The following is a 25217-nucleotide window of genomic DNA, read 5'->3' as shown; positions in this document are numbered from 1 at the left end:
TTTTCAGGGCAAGCTAATCAATAGTTAACTGTTGAGACTGATAAATCAATATTAGAGTAGAATAGTCATGAAAATAGCCTCTAACAATTAAAATTATACACAGTAGAATTCTGTTTCTAGGAAATTGGACTGAAGTAAGGAGGAAGAATAATGCTTTTCAACATTGTCTTCTGTAGTGTTTTCTTCAAATAAAAGCAGTGATTAAATAAAAATTATATAGATAATAATTATATAAAAATATATTGTACATTAATGTATTTGATATATAGTCATATAAAATATTTACATTTAAAAATACGTATATGGTATATACAATTAAAATAAAATTAATTAAAATTAAAATAAGTAAATATTTTACCTGTGGTTTAACTCATGCATTGCTCATCTCTCATAATGATACCTTAAAATTTGATCTCCTTGAGTTTATAGGCTTTGTTAATTCTTTATATTCTAATGCATAGTATCTAGCCTAAGGTATGTGGTCAGTAAATATTGAGTAATGTATAGCTGCCATGACGTTGTAGTCCCAAGAAATACTATGACATCCTTTAAAGAATTTCATCTGATATAACTTTACTTTTCTCCACCTATCGTTTTAGGGAATTCTAGTGTCAAATAAAACTACAGTCTGGTGGTAAGTGTCCTTTTTCAATAAACAGAAAGGAAGAAAGTAATGTTTGTTGAGTGCCTACTCTTTGCCTCCTACATCATTTTATTTAATCTTTACCACAATCATGTGTGAATTATAATAGCAAGACCATTGCAGTCATCTTGGTTCTGCTGCTTGTCCAGTGTGGGGCAAAATGAAAGAGCCTCATTAAATAGTCATTGAAGAAATATCATTGGAAGTTAAATTCATTTTAGTGAGAAATAGAGAAAACAAAGCATCAGAAACTTTAAGCAAGTTTGTTAGAGTTATACTAGAACTGGTAAATGGTTTGAAGTATACCCCTGACCAAGCTCAGAACCTTGGGATCCACATTATGTGCTGGTGTGGCACTGGGAAATAGACTGCCAACTCTGTGTGACAGTTCAGTATTGTAGGTTTTATTTTTTAAATTATGTAGTTTTATTTCATTTCAAGGGAAGACTTTGTGTCTGGCCCTTGAAGAATCTTTTAGAATAATAGTGACAATGTCAGTTCCATCCCTGATTAACAGGCTGATTCTTTGTAGCTACTTTCCTAGACCATGCTACAACTTTATGAGTGGAACACTATTGGCATTGAGTACCTGATTTTCCCATAAAGAAATGTTCAGGAAATTGAGGTACAAATGATAGTAGCGATTATATTTAACATTCTTAACAACCTCCATGAATCTCACTGCATGAATTTTATCATGTAGCATGTTAAAGAATGAGATTAAATTAAGCCTTGACTTAGCATTGACTTAGACGCTTTACATGATGTCCTAATTCAGGCATATTCCAATGTCTGTTAAATATGTCCATGCCATTTTTTTAAGTGTAACACACACATACCAAGGAAAAAAAAAAAAACACACCTAACCTATGGATGCTGGCCAAAATTTAGCTTTTAGCTTTTGATTTGGCATTCTCTGTACCAAGAGTCTGTGCTATACATGGTAACTAGACTAATAATAAATGTCACATAAATCCCCAAAAATAGACCACTGCCAGTTTTGATATAGTCTGCAAATAGTTGGAAAAACAACATGAGTCACTTTTTCAAGGATGTTCTCGTTTTTGTTAACTTGCTTTAATATTCCATGATAACATTAAGTGATAGAAATAAATTGCATTGGCTCAGTTCTGAATAACATTTCAAGTCCAGTAAGTGGCTGCTGATTTCACATTGTTCTGTCTAGCTTCTCTCCAACTTGCACTTTATGAGTTGTGTTCAGGTCCAGTATCCAGAAACTCAAACCAAAAGCATCTGGGGATTCTCTGTTTCGAAGTGTGTATGGATCAGGAATAACCTAGAGAAGTGAGAATAAGCCAGCTTTTAAAGTGGGCTAAGTTTCTGATCCCACTCAAGTCTGATGGATATCACCAAGTCTTTTAAATATTTGAATAATTCCCACAAAATAGAATGTAAAAAGTATTTAATGTAAAGCATTCTGAAGTTAGTTTGTGGGAAATTTTTCTTTTTTTTCTTTTTTAATTCATATTTTAAAATATTCCTATTGTTTGAATCAGACTTCGCTGTTTCTTTTTTTGTTAAGATTTTATTTATTTATTTGACAGAGACAGAGATAGTGAGAGCAGGAACATAAGCAGCGGGAGTGGGAGAGGGAGAAGCAGGCCTCCCCCTGAGAAGGGAGCCCGATGTGGGACTCGATCCCAGGACCCTGGGATCATGACCTGAGCCGAAGGCAGACGCTTAACGACTGAGCCACCCAGGCACCCAAGACTTCACTATTTCAATTTTCACAATCTCCCTAGCTGTTCAGTAAACTACATTCTACCTCCTCTTTTTTGCCCCTTTTACAGTCATTTTTTACTAAGGCATCAAACACATAATAGCCCAAGGGTGGGCTCACCTGATTGTCATTAACAGAAGTGCAGGTTCCTCAAAGTTAGGTCTTTGGTTAAATGGTTAAAAAAAAAATGATAAAAAAAAATATTGTGTTTACCTTCAGCATAATTATCTTGACTTTGGTCATGTTTTAAATTATAAATATGACCTTGAATACTAATTAAATTATAAATATGACCTTTCTGATATCCAGCTCCCTCATTTGTAAAATGGGATAATATATTCCTCCTTTGATAGAGATTAAATAAAATAATATTAGTCAAACTTCAGTTATGTAACTATCAGTTTTGAAAATTTTTTGCTAGACCAATTATTTTTTAAATATCTTTAATTTTACTTGAAAAATTAACACAATTTTTATAGAAGAAACTTTATATTATAAACATAAATGAATACTCAATATTTTCCATAGATGGTAATTAAAAAGTAAAACAACAAAAATCAGTATCACTAAATACTAACATTTACTAAAAATTTAATAAAAATAACTTAAATGCAAATAATAAATATTTAATTATTTATAAAATGCACAAATGAGAAAATTTCTTAAGTGAGTAAAAGAAACTGTTAAAAATCAGTTGGCTAGGAACTCAGCATTCGATTCAGTATTGCTTTCTTTGTGAACATGAGGTTCCTCATCTCTAAGACCTTTCAGTGTTTTTCCTTTCATATCATTTAGCATAAGAATACCAAGTGATATACACGCAGCAGAAATAAATAGTGTATCATTGCTAAAATTGTCATTTAAAATTTTAATAGGGGTGGGTAGCCTTACTGTCCGTGGAGGAGAGGTGCAATATTTATTAATTTACCTCAATATGTTTAATTATCAGAAATACACCACATATCGGGCGCCTGGGTGGCTCAGATGTTTAAGCATCTACCTTCGGCTCAGGTCATGATCCCGGGGTCCTGGGATCGAGTTCCGCATCAGTCTCCCTGCTCCTTGGGAGCCTGCTTCTCCCTCTGCTTCTCTCTCTCTCTCTCTTTCATGAATAAATAAAGAAAATCTTTAAAAAAAAATATACACCACATATCTATAAATTTGAAGACTTTCAGGAATATTCAGGGTTTTAGAGTTAAAATATTAAGTACCTGGATTGGCAAATATGCTGAGGAAGATGACATCTAAGAAAATTCACAATTTTTTTCAAGGAATATTACAAATAAATTTAAGAAAAAATATTTAAATTGATAGTTTAGGCAGAGCTGTCAAATACTTCTTATCTTTAAAGTATATTGAAAAAGGGCACCTGGGTGGCTCAGTCAGTTGGGGCATCTGCCTTCGGCTCAGGTCATGATCCCGAGGTCTTGGGATCACGTCCCACGTTGGGCCCCTGCTCGGCAAGGAGTCTGCTTCTCTCTCTCCCTTTGCTTCTCCCTCTCTCTCTCTCTCTCTCTGTCAAATAAATAAATAAATAAAATTTTTTAAAAAAAGTATATTGAAAAGGTAGTTTGGGGACAGAAAAAAGAACTAGTAGAAATCATGTATTAATGAATTTTAACATTCTTTTTATTGTAGTATAATTAACATATAATGTCATATTACTTTCAGGTGTACAGTATAATGATTTAACCATGCCATACATTACTCAATGCTAACCAAGATAAGTATACTAATCACCTTTATGTATTTCACCCATCCTGACACCTATCTCCCCTCTAGCAACCACCAGCTTTGTCTCTTTTTTTCTTTGTCGGTTCATTTGTTTTGTTTTTTAAAGGCCACATATGAGTGAAATCATATGGTACTTGTTTTTCTCTGAATTATTTCACTTATCATTTATACCCTATAGGTCCAAACATGTTATTGCAAATGGTAAGAGCTCATACCTTTTTCATGGCTGAGTAATACTCCATTATGTATATATACCATGTCATCCTTATCCATTCTTCTATTGATGGATGTGGGTTGCTTCCATTTTTTGGCTATTGTAAATAATGCTGCAAGAAACATAGGGGTCCATGTATCTTTTCGAATTAGTGCTTTTGTTTTCTTTGGGTTAATACCTAGTAGTGGGATGACTTGATTATATAGTAATTCTGTTTTTAATTTTTTGAGGAACCCCCATACTGTTTTCCACAGTGGCTGCACCAGTTTGCATTCCCATCAACCATGAGTTCCTTTTCTCCATAACCTCCCCAATACTTGTTTTTTCTTGTCTTTGATTCTAGTTATTCTGACAGGTGTGAGATGATACCTAATTGTGGTTTTGATTTGCATTTCCCTGATGATTGAGCATCTTTTCATGTGTCTGTTGCCCATTTTTATGTCTTCTTTGGAAAAATGTCTATTCAGGTCCTCTGCCCATTTTTAATTGGATTATTATCATTATTACTGGTATTGAATTTGTTTTTATATATTTTGGATATTAACCCCTTATCGTATATATCATCTGCAAGTATCTTCTCCCATTCAGTAGGTACCTTGTTTTGTTGATGATTTTCTTTGCTGTCCAAAGACAGTTTAATTTTGCTTTTGTTTCCCTTGCCTGAGGAGACGTATCTAGGAGAACGTTTCTACAACAGGTGTCAAAGAAAATGCTGCCTATGTTTTCTTCTAGGAATTTTATGGTTTCAAGTCTCATATTTAGGTCTTTGAATTTGTCTTTGTGTATGGTGTAAGAAAGTGTTGCAGTTTCATTCTTTTGTGTGTAGTTGTCCAGGTTTTCCAACACCATGTATTTAAGAGACTATCTTTTCCCCTTGTGTAGTCTTGCCTCTTTTGTCATAGATTAATTGATCATATAATTGTAGGTTTATTTCTGGGCTCTTATTCTGCTTCTATTTTTGTGCCAGTACCATACTGTTTTTGATTACTACAGCTTTGTAGTTTATATTGAGATCTGGGGTGGAGATACCTCCAGCTTTGTTCTTCTTTCTCAAGATTGCTTTGGCTACTTGGGGATTTTTGTGGTTCTGTACAAATTTAGGATTATTTATTCTACTTCTGTGAAAAATGCTGTTGGTATTTTGATAGAGAAGGCATTAAATTTGTAGACTGCTTTGGTAATACGGACATTTTAACAATATTGGTTTTTCCAATCTGTGAGCACGAAATACCTTTCCATTTCTTTGTGTCATTTTCAATTTCTTTCTTCAGTGTTTTATAGTCTTTGGAGTACAGATCTTTCACCCCTTTGGTTAAGTTTATTCCTAGGTATTTTATTATTTTTGGTGCAATATAATGGGATTTTTTTTTAATTTCTCTGCTACTTCATTATTAGTATATAGAAATGCATCTGATTTCTGTGTATTAATTTTGTATCCTGCAACTTTATTTCATTTATCAGTTCTAGTAGTTTTTTAGTGGAGTCTTCAGAGTTATTAATGTATTAATGGATTTTTAAAAAGAAGAAGTCCAGCATTTCTGCATACTTGTAGGAGACACTGCTGCAGGTTGGAACTAATTTGAAACTAGAACTTGCCAGCTATGCTCCCTTTGTTGTTGGGCTGGGAGGCCTCTGCCCGAATGCAGGAATGATCTGGGCTCCTAGCCCACTGCCTACCATGAATGCACACAGTAGGACATTGCACGGTCCTAGACATAAGCATGGATGCTGCAGATTATTTCACAGCATGATAATAAGATCTATGAAGTTCAAAAATCCTGTGAAATGGTGTATTTCAAACTTTCTCTTTCTCTCTGTCTCTCTCAATCTGTTGTGAATGAAAAGCTGATATACTTAGGATGTTTCTGTACGAAAACAATGAATCGTGGAACACTACATCAAAAACTAATGATGTATGGTGACTAACATAACAAAATAAAATTAAAAAAACTCTATAGAAACATATATACTCTAAAAAGTGGCAGCCTTCACAGAGGTAATTATATAGGAAAGATCACAGCCTTGACAATGGTAGTAGGAGGAGGGTGGCAGTGATAAACAATGATGAGCTCAATATTGACATTTCTAGGAGTTAGACGGATGGACCATAAGGTCAGTGTATGTTTAAATTTTTAAAGAATATGCCCAACAGCTTTCCATCATGATTTTACCATTTTCTTTTCCCATCAGTAGTCAATGAGGGTCCATATCCTCACATTCCGTCCATATCCTTACACTCAATATCACCAGTCTTTTAAATTTTATCCTAGAATGGATAGATGTGTAGTGGTTTTAATTTTCATTTCCCTAACAACTAGTGACATTGATTATTCAGGTGCTAATTTACCATCTGAATGATCTTTGGTGAAGTGTCTACTCAAATCTCTTTTGAAAGTAGGTTGCTTTTGAGTTTTGAGTTATTTGTTGATCTTGGACCAAGTCTTTTATCAAATATAAGATTTATAAAAAATTTTTCCCAGTCTGGGTCATCTTTTCATTTTCAGTGAAAATGACAGTGACTTTTGAGGAGTAGAAATTTTAAATTTTGATGTAGTTCTGAGACAGTGGGGAAGGTGCAGAAAGTATGTGGTTTTGGATATGTTTGTGTGAGGTGTCTTACCTTTTATTTTGAAAAATCCCTGTGACTTAGGAGGGTTTTTTTTCATGAATGAAAAGAGTAGCGATCAGATCATGAGGCAACCGATTCATTCCTCTGAAGAGGACAATTAATTTTCCAGTGGTGGCAATAAAAGTGAACAGTAATCTTTTGAATACTTCTAATTTCAAATGGGATACAAGGATTCTTTACTAGGTGAGAGCAACAATATCACAGTGATTCATTATGGTTCAAACAAATTCTGGTAGTGTGGTGGAGTCATCTAGCCTCAAGGACAGAGTTAGACATTCGGGTTTTATCAGCAAGTTGGGACTGTCCTTTTCCAACAAGAATCCCCCTCCTCAGCGGAGGATTCCTGAACTTCCTGGAGAAGGAAGACATGGGGAGACCGTGCGGAAGCATGTGTTAATAACTGTGTTTTTTTTTTTTCTAATGCATTGTAGACCTTTATTTGCTGCACCCCAAACTGAGGATTCAGATATCCCCATTAGATATTTGAAGTACGTAGTGGCAGGGTTCCTTCCTTATACAAAACAGAGAATAAGTTTAATCCCCTTCCACCAAGAAAAAACTTGAAGTAAAAGTCAACTCTGATTCAAAAGTATTGACATGTGTTTATTTGGGAAGATAATTCTTGAAATAAAAATTAAATACAATGAAAAATTCATCAGTTTGGAATTGGATCTTGAATTAGTTCCTAAACATCTTTAGTTTTTTCCATTTGCATCACCAGCAGCCTGATCCCAGCAGAAATTGGCTCTTCTTAATTACAGTCTGTGCTTCTGTGAGGATAATAAAAATTTACAAGTGTCTCCTGAGAATGCCTGTCAAAATGAGGCACTAACTAGAGAATTGCTCATTTTATTCATTAAACAATCTATTAACTTTTCTTTACCTCATGACAAGATGGAATTAAAATATCTAACACCAATATACTCAATAAAGCTTAATTCAGCAGAGTAAAATAGGTGATAAAAATTAAGCAAGGAAAATATAGGCAGGAATCAATGTGGATCCAGGGGTGAGTTTGGTATGCTACCACTTGAGTGCTATACACTAGCATAAATCTAGCATAAATTTGGCACTAAGCTACATATTAAACCATCTGAAGTGGGAAACATGATTAGGTAGGTGATTCATAGCATCCATAAAATTAAATAGCGCCAGTGCTGTTCAGGAGAAACACATTATTCTTGGTACTGAAACTAGGGAGAAATTCCTAACCACATGTCCTAGAGAATGATAAGACCTGGATTTATGGCTACGATGAATTGCTTCAACCCTGCTTCATAAAAGAAGGTTCACAGGTCCTTTCATCAGCAGGCAGCAGTTCCTGTGATGGATATTTAGGTAAAGGACTTCGTCTGATCTGCTGGTATTATTAGAAACATACTTTTGTATGTAGTATAGAACACTAATCTTGCCTTTTTACTTATTTTGAATCATATACAAGGCTTTCATTTTTTTGGCTAAGATTTTTCCCTTAGATTATGGGCAGTAATTACCATGACCAAAGAAGTGTCCGTTCTTTCCCTAAAAGAGAAATGGCCATACAGAGACCCTAATTTAACTAGCAATCCCCAAACCATGCAGTATGTAATACATGTTCTACCAGGTATTCACAAGTGTGAGAGTAATACGAATTCTGTAGTAAATTACAATTGAGAAACTGCAAGTTGAGCAAATTAAAATAAATTTATTTGCTGCTGGACTTGTCAGAACCTTTAAAATATTTGTTACTCACGAGATTAATCTCTAAGTGGTATATGCATTACTTTGTATTTTCCAAAAGAAATTCTTCTCTTTGCAGAGAACCTCATGAGCTATTTCAAGAAATACTCTTGAGATCTTCCACATTCTTTTATTCTGCACTGTGCATTTGGGTTAACTCCAACACTGACTCAAAATCAATCCTATAAAGAGCAAGTTACATCCATTCTGACACTGATATGTGTGCAGCACTTTGAGTTGCTCTTTTGGCACTGACTACTGTTAAAATAACAATGAGATGTATTAGCTTGATGGGATTTTAAAGAAATAACTTCTGAAATACTATTTGTTTTTTATGCTCTGAACTCAACTGTATGCCATAAATTTCTTTAAAGATCATGTTCTACCTGATCTTTGCCTTCTAAGCTGTGGAGAGGACTTTGGCCAGAAGTAATAAAAATCTGATCTAAGAAAATAGAGATTGATTTAAGTTTCATATGGTGCCAGTTTCTAATGAAAAGTATTAATACAAAGGATTCAAACACTCTTAGAGGCAATATTAAAATTTTGGCAACAAATAGCTATATTCTTTTAAAAAGTGCCCTCAAAACATATAGGAATGAAAATAATGAACATTGTGTTATGACAATATATTCTCCACAAATTATGCAGCCTTTTAGGTCTGAAAAACATAATGAAAATAAAAATAAGCCTACGTATACCAAGGGCTAGAAAGCAGGCAGAGCAACTAGACATCTCATACTGGTGGAGATACCATGCTAAATGGTACATACAACTAGGGAAACAGTTTGGCAGTTTCTTAAAATACATGCTTTCTCTACTGTATCTTAAGAATAGGATGGATCATTTCAATTACTTCTGTAATGAGACTATTCATAGTAATGTGACGATTATATTTTATGTTTTCTGTATTTGAACTACAAAAATGTCATGCAAATAAAATCAATGTAAAAAATGGTTTTCAAATCAAAATGAGGATTGTTTATGCATACAGACATGGTTGAAGAGTCTATATGTGGAAATCATTCTTACGTTTGGCTTGTAGCTCTTCTATTCTTGTCAGCACTTCTTCTTTCTATTCATAGCCAAATCTCCTATTTTGAGCTTTCAGCTCTAGATTTATATATCCAACTGCTGGACCCATCTCCACTTAGATGCCCACAGGCATCTCATTTCATGTTTAAAGCCAAATCCCTCGATTTGTCTGTTGTAGTAAACAAAACTCTTCTTTCGTTTGCTTAAACCAGACTTGAAAGTACATATGTTTCCTCATCCAATCTGTTAGTAAACCTTGTCAGCTTTACCATCAAAAGTATCCAGAATCTTTCCACTTCTCACTACTTCCACTGAAGCCATCCTAGTGAAAGTCACCAACATGTAGTACCTGGACTACCTCAATCACTTCTCTCCAGGCCCCTCCCCCTTAAAAGTCTATTCTTCACAGGGAAACCAGACTGATGGTTTTAATAGCTACCTCAGATTATGTGACGCTTCTGTTCAAAACCCTCTAGTGCTTTTTTGTTGACATTAGGGCACCATTAGGCTCAAAGAATAACAACTGAAACACAAAACACATTATAAGTTTAAATTTTGCTTATCTAATACTCTACATTGTATGAGTTCTTGAACACTACATCTGAAATTAATGATGTACTATATGTTGGTAATTTAATTTAAATAAAAAAAAATCTAAATTGATAGAGAGCTCTCCAGGTGGTGATTCAGAGACCAAATCATCTGCCATTTTTAGGCTTTGTCATTCATCATGAGGCTTCCAATTTTTAAAAAAGTGCACTTAAAATTATACGTAAAGTGTGGACTCATTTATGTAAAATAATGTCCCTGAGAAAACCTTAAACATGGATGTACATTAAAATATTAATAAGGCACTAATCTGATTGGTGGGATTATGACGACTTTTTTTCTTAAGTATGTTCTGCATTTTTCTCTTTTTCTATAGTGAACATATATTGTTTTTATAATTGCAGAAAAAATAAACTTTTAAAAATGGTGATGTAAGAGAAGAAATTGTCTCAAATGATGAAAGAGAAGGATGTATGGAAAAGTGTTACAGACTGACTTGTGACTCCCCAGAATTCATATGTTGCGGCCCTGCACCCCAATGTTACTGGGTTTGGAGATATCTAAGGCTAAATGAGGTCACAAGGGCAGGATCTGATAGGACTGGTGTCCTTATAATAAAAGGAGAAACAACAGGAATGCAGGTCAGGGTCCCCTTTCTTGAATCCACCCTGAAGTTCACCTTGATGTGTTATTCTTAACAATTAGTAGAAAGATAACTAGCTATTTCTCCAGCCCAGTTTTTCAAAAGCAGAGTTTGATCCCTCTGCTGTATTAGATAAACCCTGTAATCTGCAAATACTCAGAACTGGTGATAAGAGATATGGCTGAAACTGGCTTACTCTAATTGGAGTGATTTTGCCTTTAGGGCCAATGACAGCTCAAGAGGATGGAACCATCTGGGGTGGAAGGGAGTATAGAATTTCTCACAGAAGAGAAAAGCCAGGGACGGAGAAGCTTTTCTATAAACAAATCCTTTTTTCCCAGTTGGCAAATTGTCCAAAATCAAAAGGCAAATTTTTTGACTGGAAACCCTCCATAATAGGCCATCAACACTCCCCAGCCTCAATAGATAGAAATTACAGAAAGACTATATTAAATGGTCTTTTTGTATGACTGGTGTAGAGGAGGCCAAAGAGCAAGAATGAAGACAAGGAAAGCTGGTTAGAAATACAACAATTCCAAACTACTAAAAAAGCATGCAGTGATTGGTAGAGACTGACCATATTCACATCCCCTCCTCCATCTCCTTAGGTTGAACTGATGAGATGAACCTAAACTCTGAAGTGCCACATATACCTGGAGGTATATTACCAAGAAATAGTTATCCACATCTTTTAGGGGTGGGAAAAGCATCGAAAGACCTGTATCCATTCAAGAATAAACAAGTTGAGGATGAGGGCAGAGAAAGAGATTGCCAAAAGTAGATGAAGGACTTCCTTATGATCCCCCAGGAAAGTAAGAATAATTTTAGGCAGAACTGTTTATGCACATGAAGAAGTTAAATAGGAAATAAATTAGAAGGAAAATGAAATTATGTGATAAGAAATAGACATAATAGGGGAACTAAGACAAGGGAAGGGTTTAAGAAAACAAATAATGTCAATGTAGAATTTAAAGTAGAACCAGAAGGAAGAAACAGTGAAGAAAAAAGATACCAAAAGTATTGGTTTGAACAAACCAGTTGCATTACAAAACAAAAGTTGAGAAAGCTCAGAGACAATATGTGAATACGGAAGACAAATGGGATCTGATAAACAGATAAATCACATTTGTGAAGAAGTATAAAAATTAAATGGGACAAAAACAATAGGAAAAAACCCCAGAAAATTTCCTTGAAGTAAAGGAGGTTTTGAAATCTGAGTTTCAAGAAGCTTACTTCTTCAAGATATACCTATAGGAAGAAGTAACACACCAAAATGATTTAATTTCAAAGGCGTAAAAATATTCCACAAGCATGCAAGAGGCAGAACTGAGTAACCTAAGGGGGAAAAAAGTCACATTGAACTCAGACTTAATTTTACTCTGAAATGTTAAATGCTAAAAGAAAATGCAGAATAGTATGTGAAGATTCTCTCCCTCCACTTCTCTTACAATGAGCATCACATAAAAAAATGGTTTTTACATGATTTATAATTTTATAAACATTACGGCTAAGTATCACATGCAGAAGAGACTGTGATGAAGACTTTCTATAATTACTAAAAATTGTCCTGTCTTGTGTTAGAAGTTTATTGCTTCTTGGGATGCTTGTGTGACTCAGTTAAGCGTGTGATTCTTGATTTCAGTTCGGGTCATGACCTTAGAGTCGTGAGATCAAGCCCCATGTCAGGCTCTGCACTGAGTGTGGAGCCTGCTTGGGATTCTCTCTCTCCCTCTGCCCCTTTCTTCCTCCCCCCACTCGAGCTCTCTCTCTTTTCTCTCTAAGGAAAAAAAAAAAAAGTTTATTGCCTCTCACCTCTAAATTCATACTTTATTGGCTGACTGTGAAAATGGGTCTGAGTCTTCTAAATATTTTTTCTATGCTAGCCGAGATGATGCTAAGCTTTGTCAGAAGCAGGCCCTGGATAGTCATTGTTGAAGGCACAATGCTGTGGGCATAGTGGGCAGATTGTGCATTCCATGGACAAGGGTGAGTCCAGTCTGATGGTCAACTAGTGAACATGGTCCTCTCAATGACCTCTTCCAACACAATTTCCAGTAAGTTCCTCAGTCCAGCCCCAAGGGTAGTGGCTACTTCTTACTTCTGCTATTCCTATATTTTTTAGAGTTCCCTCAATTTTTATTAGGCACTCCCTCGTTACTCCAGTTCCCTATTATAGCGGACAGTTCTTTTTTATTTTTTACTTGTGTGAAGTAGAATTAACATACAGTGTTATGTTACTTTCGGGTGTACAATCTAGTGATTCAGTAATTCTCTACATCACTCAGTGCTCATCACAATAAGAGTACTCTCAAACCCCTTTATTTTGCCCATCTCACTGCCCATCTCCTTTCGGGCAACCAACACTTGTTTTCCTGTTTGAGTCTGTTTGTCTTTTTCTTCTGTGTTTGTTAATTAATTTTGTTTATTAAATCCCACATATGAGTGAAGTCATATGACATTTGTCTTTGCATGCCTTACTTCAGTTAGCTTTATGCCCTCTAGGCCCATCCATGTTGTTGCAAATGACAAGATCTCATTATTTTCTGTGTCTGAGTAGTGTTCCATTGTGTGTATATACCACTTCTTTATCCATTCATCTATGGGTGGACACTTGCGTTGCTTCCATAATTTGGCAATTGTTAATAGTGCTGCAATAAACATAGGGGTGCATGTATCTTTTCAAATTAGTCTTTTCATTTTCTCTGAGTAAATTTCCAGTAGTGGAATTACTGGATCATGTGGTAATTCTACTTTTAATTTTTTGAGGACCCTCCACTGTTTTACATAGTGGCTGTGCCAATTCTCATTTCACCAACAATGTACAAGAGTTACTTTTTCTCCACATCCTCACCAACACTTGTTATTTTTTGCCTTTTTTATTTCAGCCATTCGGACAGGTGTGAGGTGATATCTCATTGTGGTTTTGACTTGCATTTTCTTGATGATTAGTGATGTTGAGCATCTTTTCATGTGTCTGTTGGCCTTCTGTATGTCTTCTTTGGAAAGATGTTTATTCAGGTCCTGTGCCCATTTTTATTTGAATTATTTGTATTTTTTAATGTTGAATTGTACGAATTTATACACACACACACACACACACACACACACACGATATTAACCCCTTATCAGATATATAATTTCCGAGTATCTTCTCTGATTCAGTATGTTGCCTTGTCATTTTGTTGATGATTTCCCTTTCTGTGAAAAAGCTTTTTATGTTGGTGTAGTCCCAATGGTTTATTTTGGCTTTTGTTTCTCTTGCCTAAGAGGACATATCTAGAAAAGTATTTCTACAGACAATGTCAAAACTGACAATTCTTTATATTAAACTTTCCCTGTTCAAATTACTGTGATCTCTCTTTCTTGACGGGACAGTTATCAGTATCACTAGAATTTCCATATCAGCTTTTTTTAAATGTCTGTTCAGTACAAAAAGCTTCTGATGTCTTTTTGTTCTGATTTATTTGCAAATGAGAGCATAGTGCAGCAGGTTGTCATGTCTTGAGTTCTCACAGGATGCTTATCCCTCATATCAGGCTCTTCCTAAGTATTTTCACCTTAATTAGGTGAAAGAAGGGACTGCCAACAAGGCCCCATTGACTAGGAGTCTTTGGATAGAAACCGGACAGGAAAGCACCTGGAACTATCTCAGGCTTCTTTCTGGTTCTGGTATAGGCTTTAAACCATCTATTCCATATATCTTGTTTCACCTGACAGGTTTTAGCCAAAGTGTTTTGTCTCTGTTGATTTTGGGGGGAATTAATTTTTGAGCTAGAGATTTTATATTTAGCCAAGGTATTCTTCACATATATAGGTTAAAAAGTCATGGTAAGATATACAGTTATATTTATAACCTTCTGGTGAAAAAAAAGAAAAGAAAGAAAACTTTGCCACCTGTGCCAGTACAAAAAGAATGGAGAGGATAGGGGTGCCTGGCTGGCTCAGTTGGTGGAATGTGTGACTTTTGATCTCAGGGTTGTGGGCTTGAGCCCCACATTGGGGGAGAGATTACTTAAAAATAAAATCTTTAAAAAAAAGAATGGAGAGGATAAGGAATTGGTAGTTAGCATTGGCATCACTTAAATATAGAATGAGGTTTAAATGATGGTAGTGTCTACGTTCATTTGTTCCAGACACGTTTATTGAGTGCCTGTGATGTCAATTCTTCCAAATCAATCCATGAATCTAATGAAGTTCCACTTAAAATGCCAATAGAATTTTTCAAGTTTCGTTTAAATAGATCCATTAGAACAAATGTGAAAAATAATTTAAAATTTTTGAAAAACAACTCACAAATGAAAAGTTGTTCTATAAGTTACTAGAATTTATTATGGTAGTATACTAATTATGGCAACGTGATAGAGTACAAGAATAGACACACCAGTGGGACGAGTGGAGAGCCTGGACACAGCGCACATAGGTCAGAGAGTAGCGTGGAAAGCAGTGACTTCAAGGAGTGGTGTGGGAGGAACTGGGATCCATCCAGGGCAGGCAGAGAGGGGGTAACACGAAATAATGACTTCGTACCATATAGAGACTGAACTCGGGATGACTAAAGGAACAACTGAAAGGTCCTAGAAGAAAACACAGAAGGTTGTTTTTGTAGAATTCTGGAAGAAAACATGCATGAACAAGACCCAAAGGCAGAAGTATTAAAATAAAGTAACAAACTAAAAGTAATAAAGTAATAAAAGTAATAAAATAAAAGTAATAAAATAAAAGATAGCAGTAAGCACAAAGTTACAATTGCTATATGACAACATATAGGTAACAAAGTCGAAAAAAAATAAAGACTGAGAGAACATTTGCCATATACAGGAGCAAAATACATATATGTAGAATCCAAATAGCGTATAAATCAGTATAGAAAATATAAAATCACATGCAACATATATTTATTTTTTTTAAAGATTTTATTTATTTATTTGAGAGAGAGAATGAGATAGAGAGCATGAGAGGGGGGAGGGTCAGAGGGAGAAGCAGACTCCCGGCCGAGCAGGGAGCCTGATGTGGGACTCGATCCCGGGACTCCAGGATCATGACCTGAGCCGAAGGCAGTCGCTTAACTAACTGAGCCACCCAGGCGCCCCGCAACATATATTTAAAAATAAATCACACACTAAGAAAAACAAATGACTAATAAATGTATTGCAAAGATTTTCAAAGTCACTAGGGAAATGCAAATTAAGGCAAGATGTCATTTTGCCCAATAGGCTTAAAACTATCAACGATTGAGAGTATCCAGTGTCAGCAAGAGTGAAAGACAATTCTGGAGGTGAATTTGGCCGCAACTATCAAAGCATAAATTTTACATACCCTTCAACAACATAATTCCACTGCTAGGAATTTATTTAATACCAAATGTACACAAGTGTATGAGATATTTATACCATGATGTTTATTGTTGCGTTAAATTTACTAGCCAAAACTGGAAAACTACACTTAATTGCACAACAGTGGAGAAACAAGTAAGTTATAATGGTGTGCTGGTCCTTGGTTGGCTTTTTCTTTGGATGCATTCCTCCCCTTCTTCCCTGTTCTGTATTCCCTCCTGGCCAGAGACTTCCTCTCCTAGGCTTTTCTTTTAAATGGCTTTGACTCACTTAGGCCAATGGGAGGTATTGCTGGGAGATTGGTTGGCTGTAAGAAGGGAGTAGCCATCATACTCTTTTCTCATCCTCTTACATTTGTTATTGTTTTTGGAGTTTGTTCCATGGCCGATGATCTCCTTAGGCCCATTGGGGTTCAGACCTTCCATGAGTGACCCAGTCCCTGAGCAGCGTTAACACACCCTCCTTTTTTTTTTTGTCCCTGTAGCTTAAAGATGCTAGTGACTTCCTATTGATATTAATCCCTAGAGTTCTTCTTTCTTCTCATTGGATTTTTCACTTCTTTTATAATTTCTGTAACTAATTCTTCGTATTAATGGTCTGCTACTTTAAGTACTTAAAGTGATTTTGTATTTACCTCTTGGAATGTACACACATAACGCACACATACACCTCTGCAGCCAGTGGGGCGGGGGGAGGCTGTCTAACCACATGCTCAGTGGAGCAAACTCCTGATAAGTTGATGACTCCACAATAACTCAGGTTGTGCCACTCTTCCAATGCTCACTTCCACAAATAAATGTCAGGTTTTTTTCAAGATGAAGCACCATACTTATTCCTAACCATGTAACATGCGTGTGTAAAAGTGTAGTACAGTTTTTATTAGGTCTTGATCTTCTTTTTTTTTCCTTATGGATTATTACAAAGTTTTTGAGTATTGTACCCAAATCCCATTTTTCTCATAAGCCTCATAGTTTTTATTGCACAGCTTTGCAAACTATCCTGATTTTTAGCAGTTTGTATGTCCCATAACAGCAGAATTGACTATTCACACACCAAAATGTTAATAGTGTCTCTGGGTAGCAATTTATTTATTGTTTATCTATAGTTTCTATTTTTTTCCTAAAATAGTCATGTATTGATAATTTAATGAAATTTACACAAACATGTTTAAAAGATGGGTTGGTAGCTAAAGGGTGATCATAGCCATTCTAGGTGAAGAGTTGAGGCCGTTCAGGAAACTCCCTCATTCACTGGTGATGCAATCAATGAAGTGCCCTCTAATCTCCCTGAAAGGCGTAATCAACTTAGGCTCCTCCTGCGAAACACAGATAACAGTCTTGCAGCAACATCTTGGCAGCTTCTTCAATCAGAGAGTCCCCATAAGTGCTCAGAAGAATACGCATGTGATCAGTCAAGGTTCCATTAAACATGGTAGATCATGTAACAAGCCAAATGCCTCTAAATTGGTTTGCAAACATTCGAAGTTAACACCATACAAATCCAGAAATCTATAGGCAATCAATGTGATACCGTCAGTGCTTATTGACTTTGAAGCTTAGTCTTACTGAGATTAGAGCACCCTGTCCTTGCAGGAAATAGGACTCTGTGAGGAGAGGACGCACAGAACACAATGTGAATTTCAAAGGAAAAAAAAAGAATTTTCCTTTTGTGATCTGAGTCTTGAATTGCTGTCCACTTTTTCAGAGTGAACTTTCACCTGTTAGCACTTTTTTCTTCCCCTTTCTAAGGCTGTATCATGTTTTTGTTTTGTTTTTCTGTTTTTGTTTTTCTTTTCTTTCTTTCTTTCTTTCTTTCTTTCTTTCTTTCTTTCTTTCTTTCTTTCTTTCTTTCTTTCTTTCTTTCCTTCTTTCTTTCTTTCTTTCTTTCTTTCCTTCTTTCTTTCTCTCTCTCTCTCTCTCTCTCTCTCTTTCTTCTTTTCTTTTTGATGTTAAGTTACTCCACCTACAGTCAAACTCCAGTGTTTATCTTTGATTTGGTCATGATCCCTCCCCTTCCCCTCCCTCACGTGTCCTACACCCACAAAATTCTGAGCTCTTTCTTGGTGCCTGTGTTTTCCTGTCTCTACACAGAATCCTCTGTTGGCTGTGTTCTCCGTGGAGCTTTGTTTCTAGCTGTTCTCTGACCAAGGACTTGTTCTGTGCAGCTCAGCTCTCATCCTCTTTGTTCAGCCTCTGGCTTCAACCACAGAATCACAAATATTCTCCAGCTGGGAATCAGACAAGGGCAGACATGAACCCAGAAGCCCAACAGGATGTTTCAGTTTCCCAGGGAATTCGCATGATATTTTATATGATGAAGCCCAGTGAAACGTCATTTGAAACCCTGGAAGAAGTGCCTGATTATGTAAAGCAGGTGAGACTATCTGGGAAAAGGCCACTGTTGCTTTTGTCTTAATAAGTATGTTAAACACATCCTGGGGTTTTGTTCACTTTCGTTCTTCAAATTATTAAATTCTAATAAAAAATAATTCAGCTTTATAAAGGCATGGAGCAACATTAGAATTTCTACTTGAATTGAATTTCTGTACGATATCCATAACCAGTTTCTCCTATTAAATTCCTCTCCTTGGATATGTCACTACAGAATATGATAAAGCTTTACAAAGTTTTCCTAGACATAGTGGTGTTACAAATTTAGTTGTCAGAAGCTCAGTGTCAAATGGTTATATGACATCAGTAAACTATGTAACAATTTTGGTTTTAAAGGGCAAACCACCTCCCAGGAAACTATTTCCTCTTTAATTTGGTAGAGTAGTTCTGCAGAATGGATATAGAGCTGACTAAGTCCAACTCTGACTTCCTAAGTTTGAACTTGAACCAAGTTTTCTTTGAAATTCTGAAGTGTTCAGAGGCACTTTTTACTTCTGGTTCCTGGCTATGACTGGAAGTGGAAATATCCAGAATTAGAACTTGAATACCTAAGTTCCCCACCCTGTCAAAGTTGTTCCTATAACACTTACTAGTTCAGACCAGAAATAAGGGGAAAAAAATGACATCAGAGATGTCCCATGTTCTTGGGACTTCAGTTTAGAAAACTTTAGAACTCATGACCAGCTTCCAAGTGAGTGAAACCCCTAACTTTTTCAGGATTTGATATTATTCCTTTCCTAGTTTTTTAAGAAGAAAAATGTGATACTCACATCTTCATAAATCGTTATTTTTTGTATTTTAACACCAAACTTTGCTCAGTATTTGTCATCTGTAGCGGAGCCTAAAAACACTTATTATAACACAAAACTAAGTCTGAGTGAATAAAATTTGAATGATGTTTTAAATACACATTTTAAATGATCATATAAATGATCATATTCTCTGAAATACTTGGAAGAAAATGCTTTGTTCCTATAGGTTCAATTTTGTCATTCCTGCAGTTCTAATATGAATAACTAGAAATATGTGTATCCTAAGTGAAGACTTTTAAAGAGAATCTGTCTTAATCATGGAGATAACAGACATCTGATTATTGTACTTATTTTAAAAATGTATTTTTTTTTTTTTTTTAGGTCTAACTCAAAACTCATCCCCCCTAAGCTTATTGTTTTCTTGGCAGAATTATCATGGTTACATCTATGGTTATATTTCATTTCCAAATTGGATGATAGATTTTGAGCACCTGTTTAGTATATGTCTGAAATAATCAGATTTCTTTGCCTGTTGGGAGGAAGTGATCCTCTAGGATAAGTATATACCTTCTCCTGCTATGAGATGTCACTTTGGGCCTCCCATTTCTGGAATGACTAATCAGGAAATGTGGAAGAATTTCATACCAAGCACAATAGCATCTTTTTTGTGCCATTTCCTTTCCAGGCAACCCCATTTTTCATTTCCTTAATGCTTCTTGAACTGGTCGTCAGCTGGATTCTCAAAGGGAAACCATCAGGTCGTTTGGATGATGTATTGACATCGGTATCAGCCGGCATTTTTTCTCGGCTTCCAAGGTGAGTTAGTTGTTAGCCACACTGAGTGAATAAACTGAAATTCTCTAAATAAGATGGAAAAGGAACCCACTGTATGGGAAGTTAGTCTGTTTTCACATATCTACATATACCCCCAAAGTATCCAGTTACTGTCATTATTTAAATTTTTGATATTTCATTCACCATGGATTTGTTTTTGTATTCATTGTTAAAGATACTGCTCTAAATATTATTTATCTTGATTATTGAGTTTATTGCTGCCCCCTTAAATTTTGTGCCCAAGGTAACTGTTTCACTTGCCTTACCCTAGTCCCAACCCTGAGTTATGGTCTAGTTATCTACTGGGAAATTAATTTTGCCTCCGCCAGATTCACATGTTATGCAGTCTAGGGTACAGACACTCTCTAGTAAAGATCACAGAAAGCTTTGAATTACTACATGGTCTCCCAGGTGGTCTCTAGTCCTGTTTCTAGTGCTACTTCATTTTCAGCCAAACATTTCCATAATGTGGATCTGGTGAAAATTCTTCACAGGTTCCATATTGCCTAAGCATAATGTTTGAATTTTTTTCCTGATCTGTAGAAAACTTTGTCTCTCTACCCTTACTTTTTCTCCCTTCATTCTCCTTCTGCCTTTGCAATATTTGTTCCTTCATACTCTACTGCTTGCCATTGCCCAGATGTCCCACATGCTTCCCTCTGCTTGGAAGGCCATTCATGTGGCTAACCTGATTCATTTCTTAAGTCTAAGCATAGACTTCTCTTGAAGAGTCACACTGTGCAGCAAATCTTCTTTGTCCTCCAACACTGCTTTAGGCATCACTTCACTATGGTCCCATGGAATCTTGTGCCTACCCCAGTTACAGAATTGTCACGTGGCATTACGCTTACCTGTTTTTTTCCCCAGTCCTTCCTGATAAATTTCATGCAACTTGAGAGCAAGAGGGATCTTTCTTCATAATTTTAACTCCTATGCCTGGAATGATGTCTGGTATATCCTAGATTTTTTTTAAATTTAATATTTTTATAGTGTTATATTGATGATAAGATGAGATGATGAAGGAACAAAACAGTAAACAATAAATAACCTACTACTTTTTAGAAAGGGTAAATTATAATGTAGGCAGAGCAGAAAGCAATGCATGGGAGGCTCTTCAGTACATGAGACTTTATACCAAAGTGACAGAGGGTGAGGGAAGATTCCCTTAGAACTCTGTGCTCTACATTGCTGAACTCTGTGCTCTGCTACTTCCCACCCATTGCATCTTTTACTTTTTTAAGAGCTTTACTTCTGACCAGTGCTCATTGCTTTGGAATGTTTCTATGAACTACCCAGTAGGAAACCAAGGTGGATTTTTAAAAATAAAAACTTAAAGATAACTGATAAAAGGTAGAATAATTTCATACACTTGCATAAAATTGTTTGGATAGGAAGTAAATCTAAGAGTAAAACTTCTTTCATAAATGTTAGCATGGAAAAGTAGGCTAATGGGTATTAAATAATAATAGTAATAATTTTGATAATCATCATAATAATGACTCTGAAAATCTCCTATGGTTGCACATTGCTGTCAGAATCAGAGGATAATATCCCAAGTTATTGGCAGTTAATTCCCCTAATATGCTAAATAAGAGTTTATAAAATTATACATAAGTCCTCTATTTCATGTCTCCCTTGAACAGAATTGAGCAAGAAATACATTCAGCATAAGCATACTGAAAGGATATATAGATTTATTATTGAAAACTACCCAGTTGGTTACTGCAGTTTATTTTGAGGAAGTTAAGTGTACAAGTTCATGGAAATCAGACAATTGATGAACTGTAAGAATAACTTGATAATTGAGAGGTGCCCTGCAGGTACAATTAGGGATCCCATATTTTGTTGAGTTGGAATGAATTTATTAAGAACTCAAGGAGACATCAAGCTGAGTGAATGCTTCAGCATGACTTTTACTTTTTCAGGTTGGACTTTGGTCACAAGTGGAATTAGATTATTCTCTTAACATGATAACTACTACAAATAGAAACTGCATCCTTAGTACTATATTTCTGCTCAGCAGTGTGATAAAAAGGGCACAGAGTTTTAACAGGTACATAAGAATCAAATACATATATGATTAGTAAAAGAGGAGAGGGAGGGAGAGAGGGAGAGAGAGAGAGAGAGAGAGAGAGGGAGGGGGAGAGGGAGAGAAAGCGAGAGACCAAAACAAAGCAGTCCTTCTGGGATGGAAACATGCAGCGCCTTTCCTTCACAGCCCACTCCCCAGAACACTCTTTAAGCTGACACAATCTGTTCACCCTGGTGCCCTTTGAAAGAAGTTGTGAACTTGAATGTGGAGCATATTTTTCCATAGTTGTATTTTGAACGGGAACAGCGAGTTGCTTGTTGTTGTTCTTGTAGGTGTGGCCAGCAATTCTAAATTATGAAATGTGGATAATTTTATAAGTTTTGCAAGGATTTTATCTTTTATAACTTTTACCTAAAGCATTTCAGCAAAGCAAATTATCTGAAAAAGAAATTTTAAAATATTTTCATTTATTTTGTCCCTATTAAGCACGCGTGCACACGAGCGCACACGCGCGCACACAAGCGGAGAAGGAAAGCAGATCCTCAGGAGCCACTCCACCCAGTCCCCTTTCAGCAAAAGACAGGAACTCTTAAAACAATATTTCAGCATCAGGGGGAATCCTCATGCATATCATTAAAGCTGAAGGTTAGATTAACACGGCATTGATCATACCCTCTCCAAGGGGCTAATTTCATTTTCTACACCAGCAATAGGGACTTGCCACATTCTTAAAACATAATTGTGAGGAAAATGGTACTATACCATTTATTAGTCTGCTTGTGAAGAATTACACTTTGGATAATAATTCCAAGTAGGCATGTGGCCTCTGACAAAAGAAGTTGTGGAAATCAAAGTGAAACCATGAACATGTTTTTCCACTCTGCCTTTCATGTAATGGAAATGCTGTATGCAGACTTTGAGGAAAAACAATGTTTGTTTGAGGATCTCAATTTCATTAATGCATAAAATTCAAAATATCTTGAAGATTAGTAGCTTATTTAGCACATTGATAGAAAAGATACATACTGTGTCTTTCAAATATTTATGTAAGGGAAAATATTAATCATAGACAAGATTATATCTTGTTTATAAGCCTGTCAGACAGACCATGACGTGTAATAAAAGTCCATCTGGCCTAAGAACCAGATTCTGGGTAGACCTGCATCTGTTTTGTTCTTCTGGAGTGTAGTAGGCAGACTCTTCCTTGTTAGAATCTAGTTCTGAAGTTACAGACAGATATTTTTATTTATCATGGTTAAATGCAGTGGGGCATATGTAGATAATCTGCCTTTCTATCAATTACTTGCATATGTGACTATAAAAATTAAACTTAACAAAATACTAACTAAATCTACTTTTAAAAAAATCTATCTAAAACTTGTGAAATATCCTGCTACTGACTTAAATGCTAATGAGTGAAAAATAATCACATCTCTTTTTTTTTCCTGCTTATTTAAGCAGAACTCAGTTTCCAATCCTTCATTAGAAAACCAGGACCTCAATTTGTTACTTCCTTCCAATGTTTCTGCTTCCATAAATTGCATCCTCCCCAGAGAAATTTTATTCCCGATATAAATATCTACAGTATGTTTGTTTTTAATGGGTTCATTTAGTCTGTTGAAACAGCAGATTATAAATCAAATTGCAATAGGTTGAGGGATAATTTAAGTAGGTAAATTTTCAAATGAGTTGGGGACACTCCACTTTTAATACATATGGGTCATTGCCAATTTTTACTACGGAGCTAGCTCCACAATGTTGAAACATACATATGCACCGTTTTACTGGCCAGGACTGCCACGGAATTTTCCATTCCTGACAAGAAAATTTCAATTCATTAAAAAAAAAAAAATTAAAGAGGAGGAAATTAAACTTCTTTAAAATACTTTGACTCCTTGGGGTGGGATTGGAGAATAAAGGAAAATTGTATTCTGGGTTTTTATACTAGACTGTAGTATCAGAAGTAGTACGGCCTTTGGCGACATCAGACTACTAACAGATCCGTACCTCTCATTTTGGATGAGGACTTTAATCAATAGCTACTCATTGTCCAAATAAGATATAAATGCATTTATGTAATGTTAATAATGATATTTTACTATTAATATTAATATATTAGTGTAACTTTTTATTAACACTCCAGGTGAAGAAAATACATTTTTAAAACTTGTTGGTTTGTTAATTATATTTGCTATGGAGAAGGCTTCATTTCCTCTTAACTTTTACCTCAAACTTTATAAATAGACTCTGTCTTTGCTGTTAATTGTGGAACTTCAGAGATTGCTATTAGACTAACCTTCCCTGCAAGCAAGGTTCCTTGTACTTACTCAGTAGAGAAATGGAATTACTTCAAGTAATTTACTTCGTGCAAAGTAAAGAATGTAGCAAATTTGCTTCTTCCAAATTTACCATGTTGTATTTATAAAGGTCGATGGTTTTTGTGGTTGTTATAAAAAGAAATTAAGTGATTGCTTCATCAATGTAACGTCATTTCACAGTAAGAAAAAGCAGTACAGATGTTGTCTGTCTTCAGGAGGTAAAGGTTGTATTACGTATTCTGTTAATACTGAGCGAAAATCAATATTCCACTAGATGGAGCAAAAGTGGCAGTAGCTTTACCGATAGGGCAAGTCCCTGGACTAGGTTTAAGCGATTTTGAAATAAATAAACAACAAAATTTCTTGGAAAAAATCAGTATATACTAGTCCAACTATATTTGTTTATAACTTTGTGAAGTTTGAAAGGAGATTTAGAATGATCCCATTCAAATACTGGTTTATTTTCTGATTTATAAGACAGGATTATTAAAAACAAAAATGTCCTACTGATTTTCTTCGATTTTGCATTATCTGGCCAAATCAGCCAGTACACGCAGCTCTAATGACAGTGATGAAATAGTATAGATTGGCAGATATCCATGAGTACTGAGTACAAAATTTCACTTTGAAAGTCTCTTTGAAATTTTAAGT

General features: G+C 35.5%; 1 protein-coding gene across 2 annotated transcripts in view; it reads left to right on the top strand.

Annotated features, from left to right (window-relative positions):
- The window catches only part of AGMO (alkylglycerol monooxygenase), a 390408-nt gene that overhangs the window by 37499 nt on the left and 327692 nt on the right, over positions 1-25217 (top strand). The window contains exons 2-3 of one of the 2 annotated variants that reach the window (XM_027573869.1): positions 18331-18613; positions 20068-20198. In XM_027573869.1, coding sequence (XP_027429670.1) covers positions 18491-18613; positions 20068-20198 — 254 coding nt within the window. In that variant the 5' untranslated portion in view covers positions 18331-18490. Of the gene's footprint in view, positions 1-18300; positions 18614-20067; positions 20199-25217 lie in introns of those variants that run through there. The other variant, XM_027573870.1, reaches the window with a different exon arrangement.

Source organism: Zalophus californianus, chromosome 12 (assembly GCF_009762305.2).
Source record: "Zalophus californianus isolate mZalCal1 chromosome 12, mZalCal1.pri.v2, whole genome shotgun sequence".
Taxonomy (NCBI): domain Eukaryota; kingdom Metazoa; phylum Chordata; class Mammalia; order Carnivora; family Otariidae; genus Zalophus; species Zalophus californianus.
This window is presented reverse-complemented; position numbering and strand designations above follow the sequence as displayed.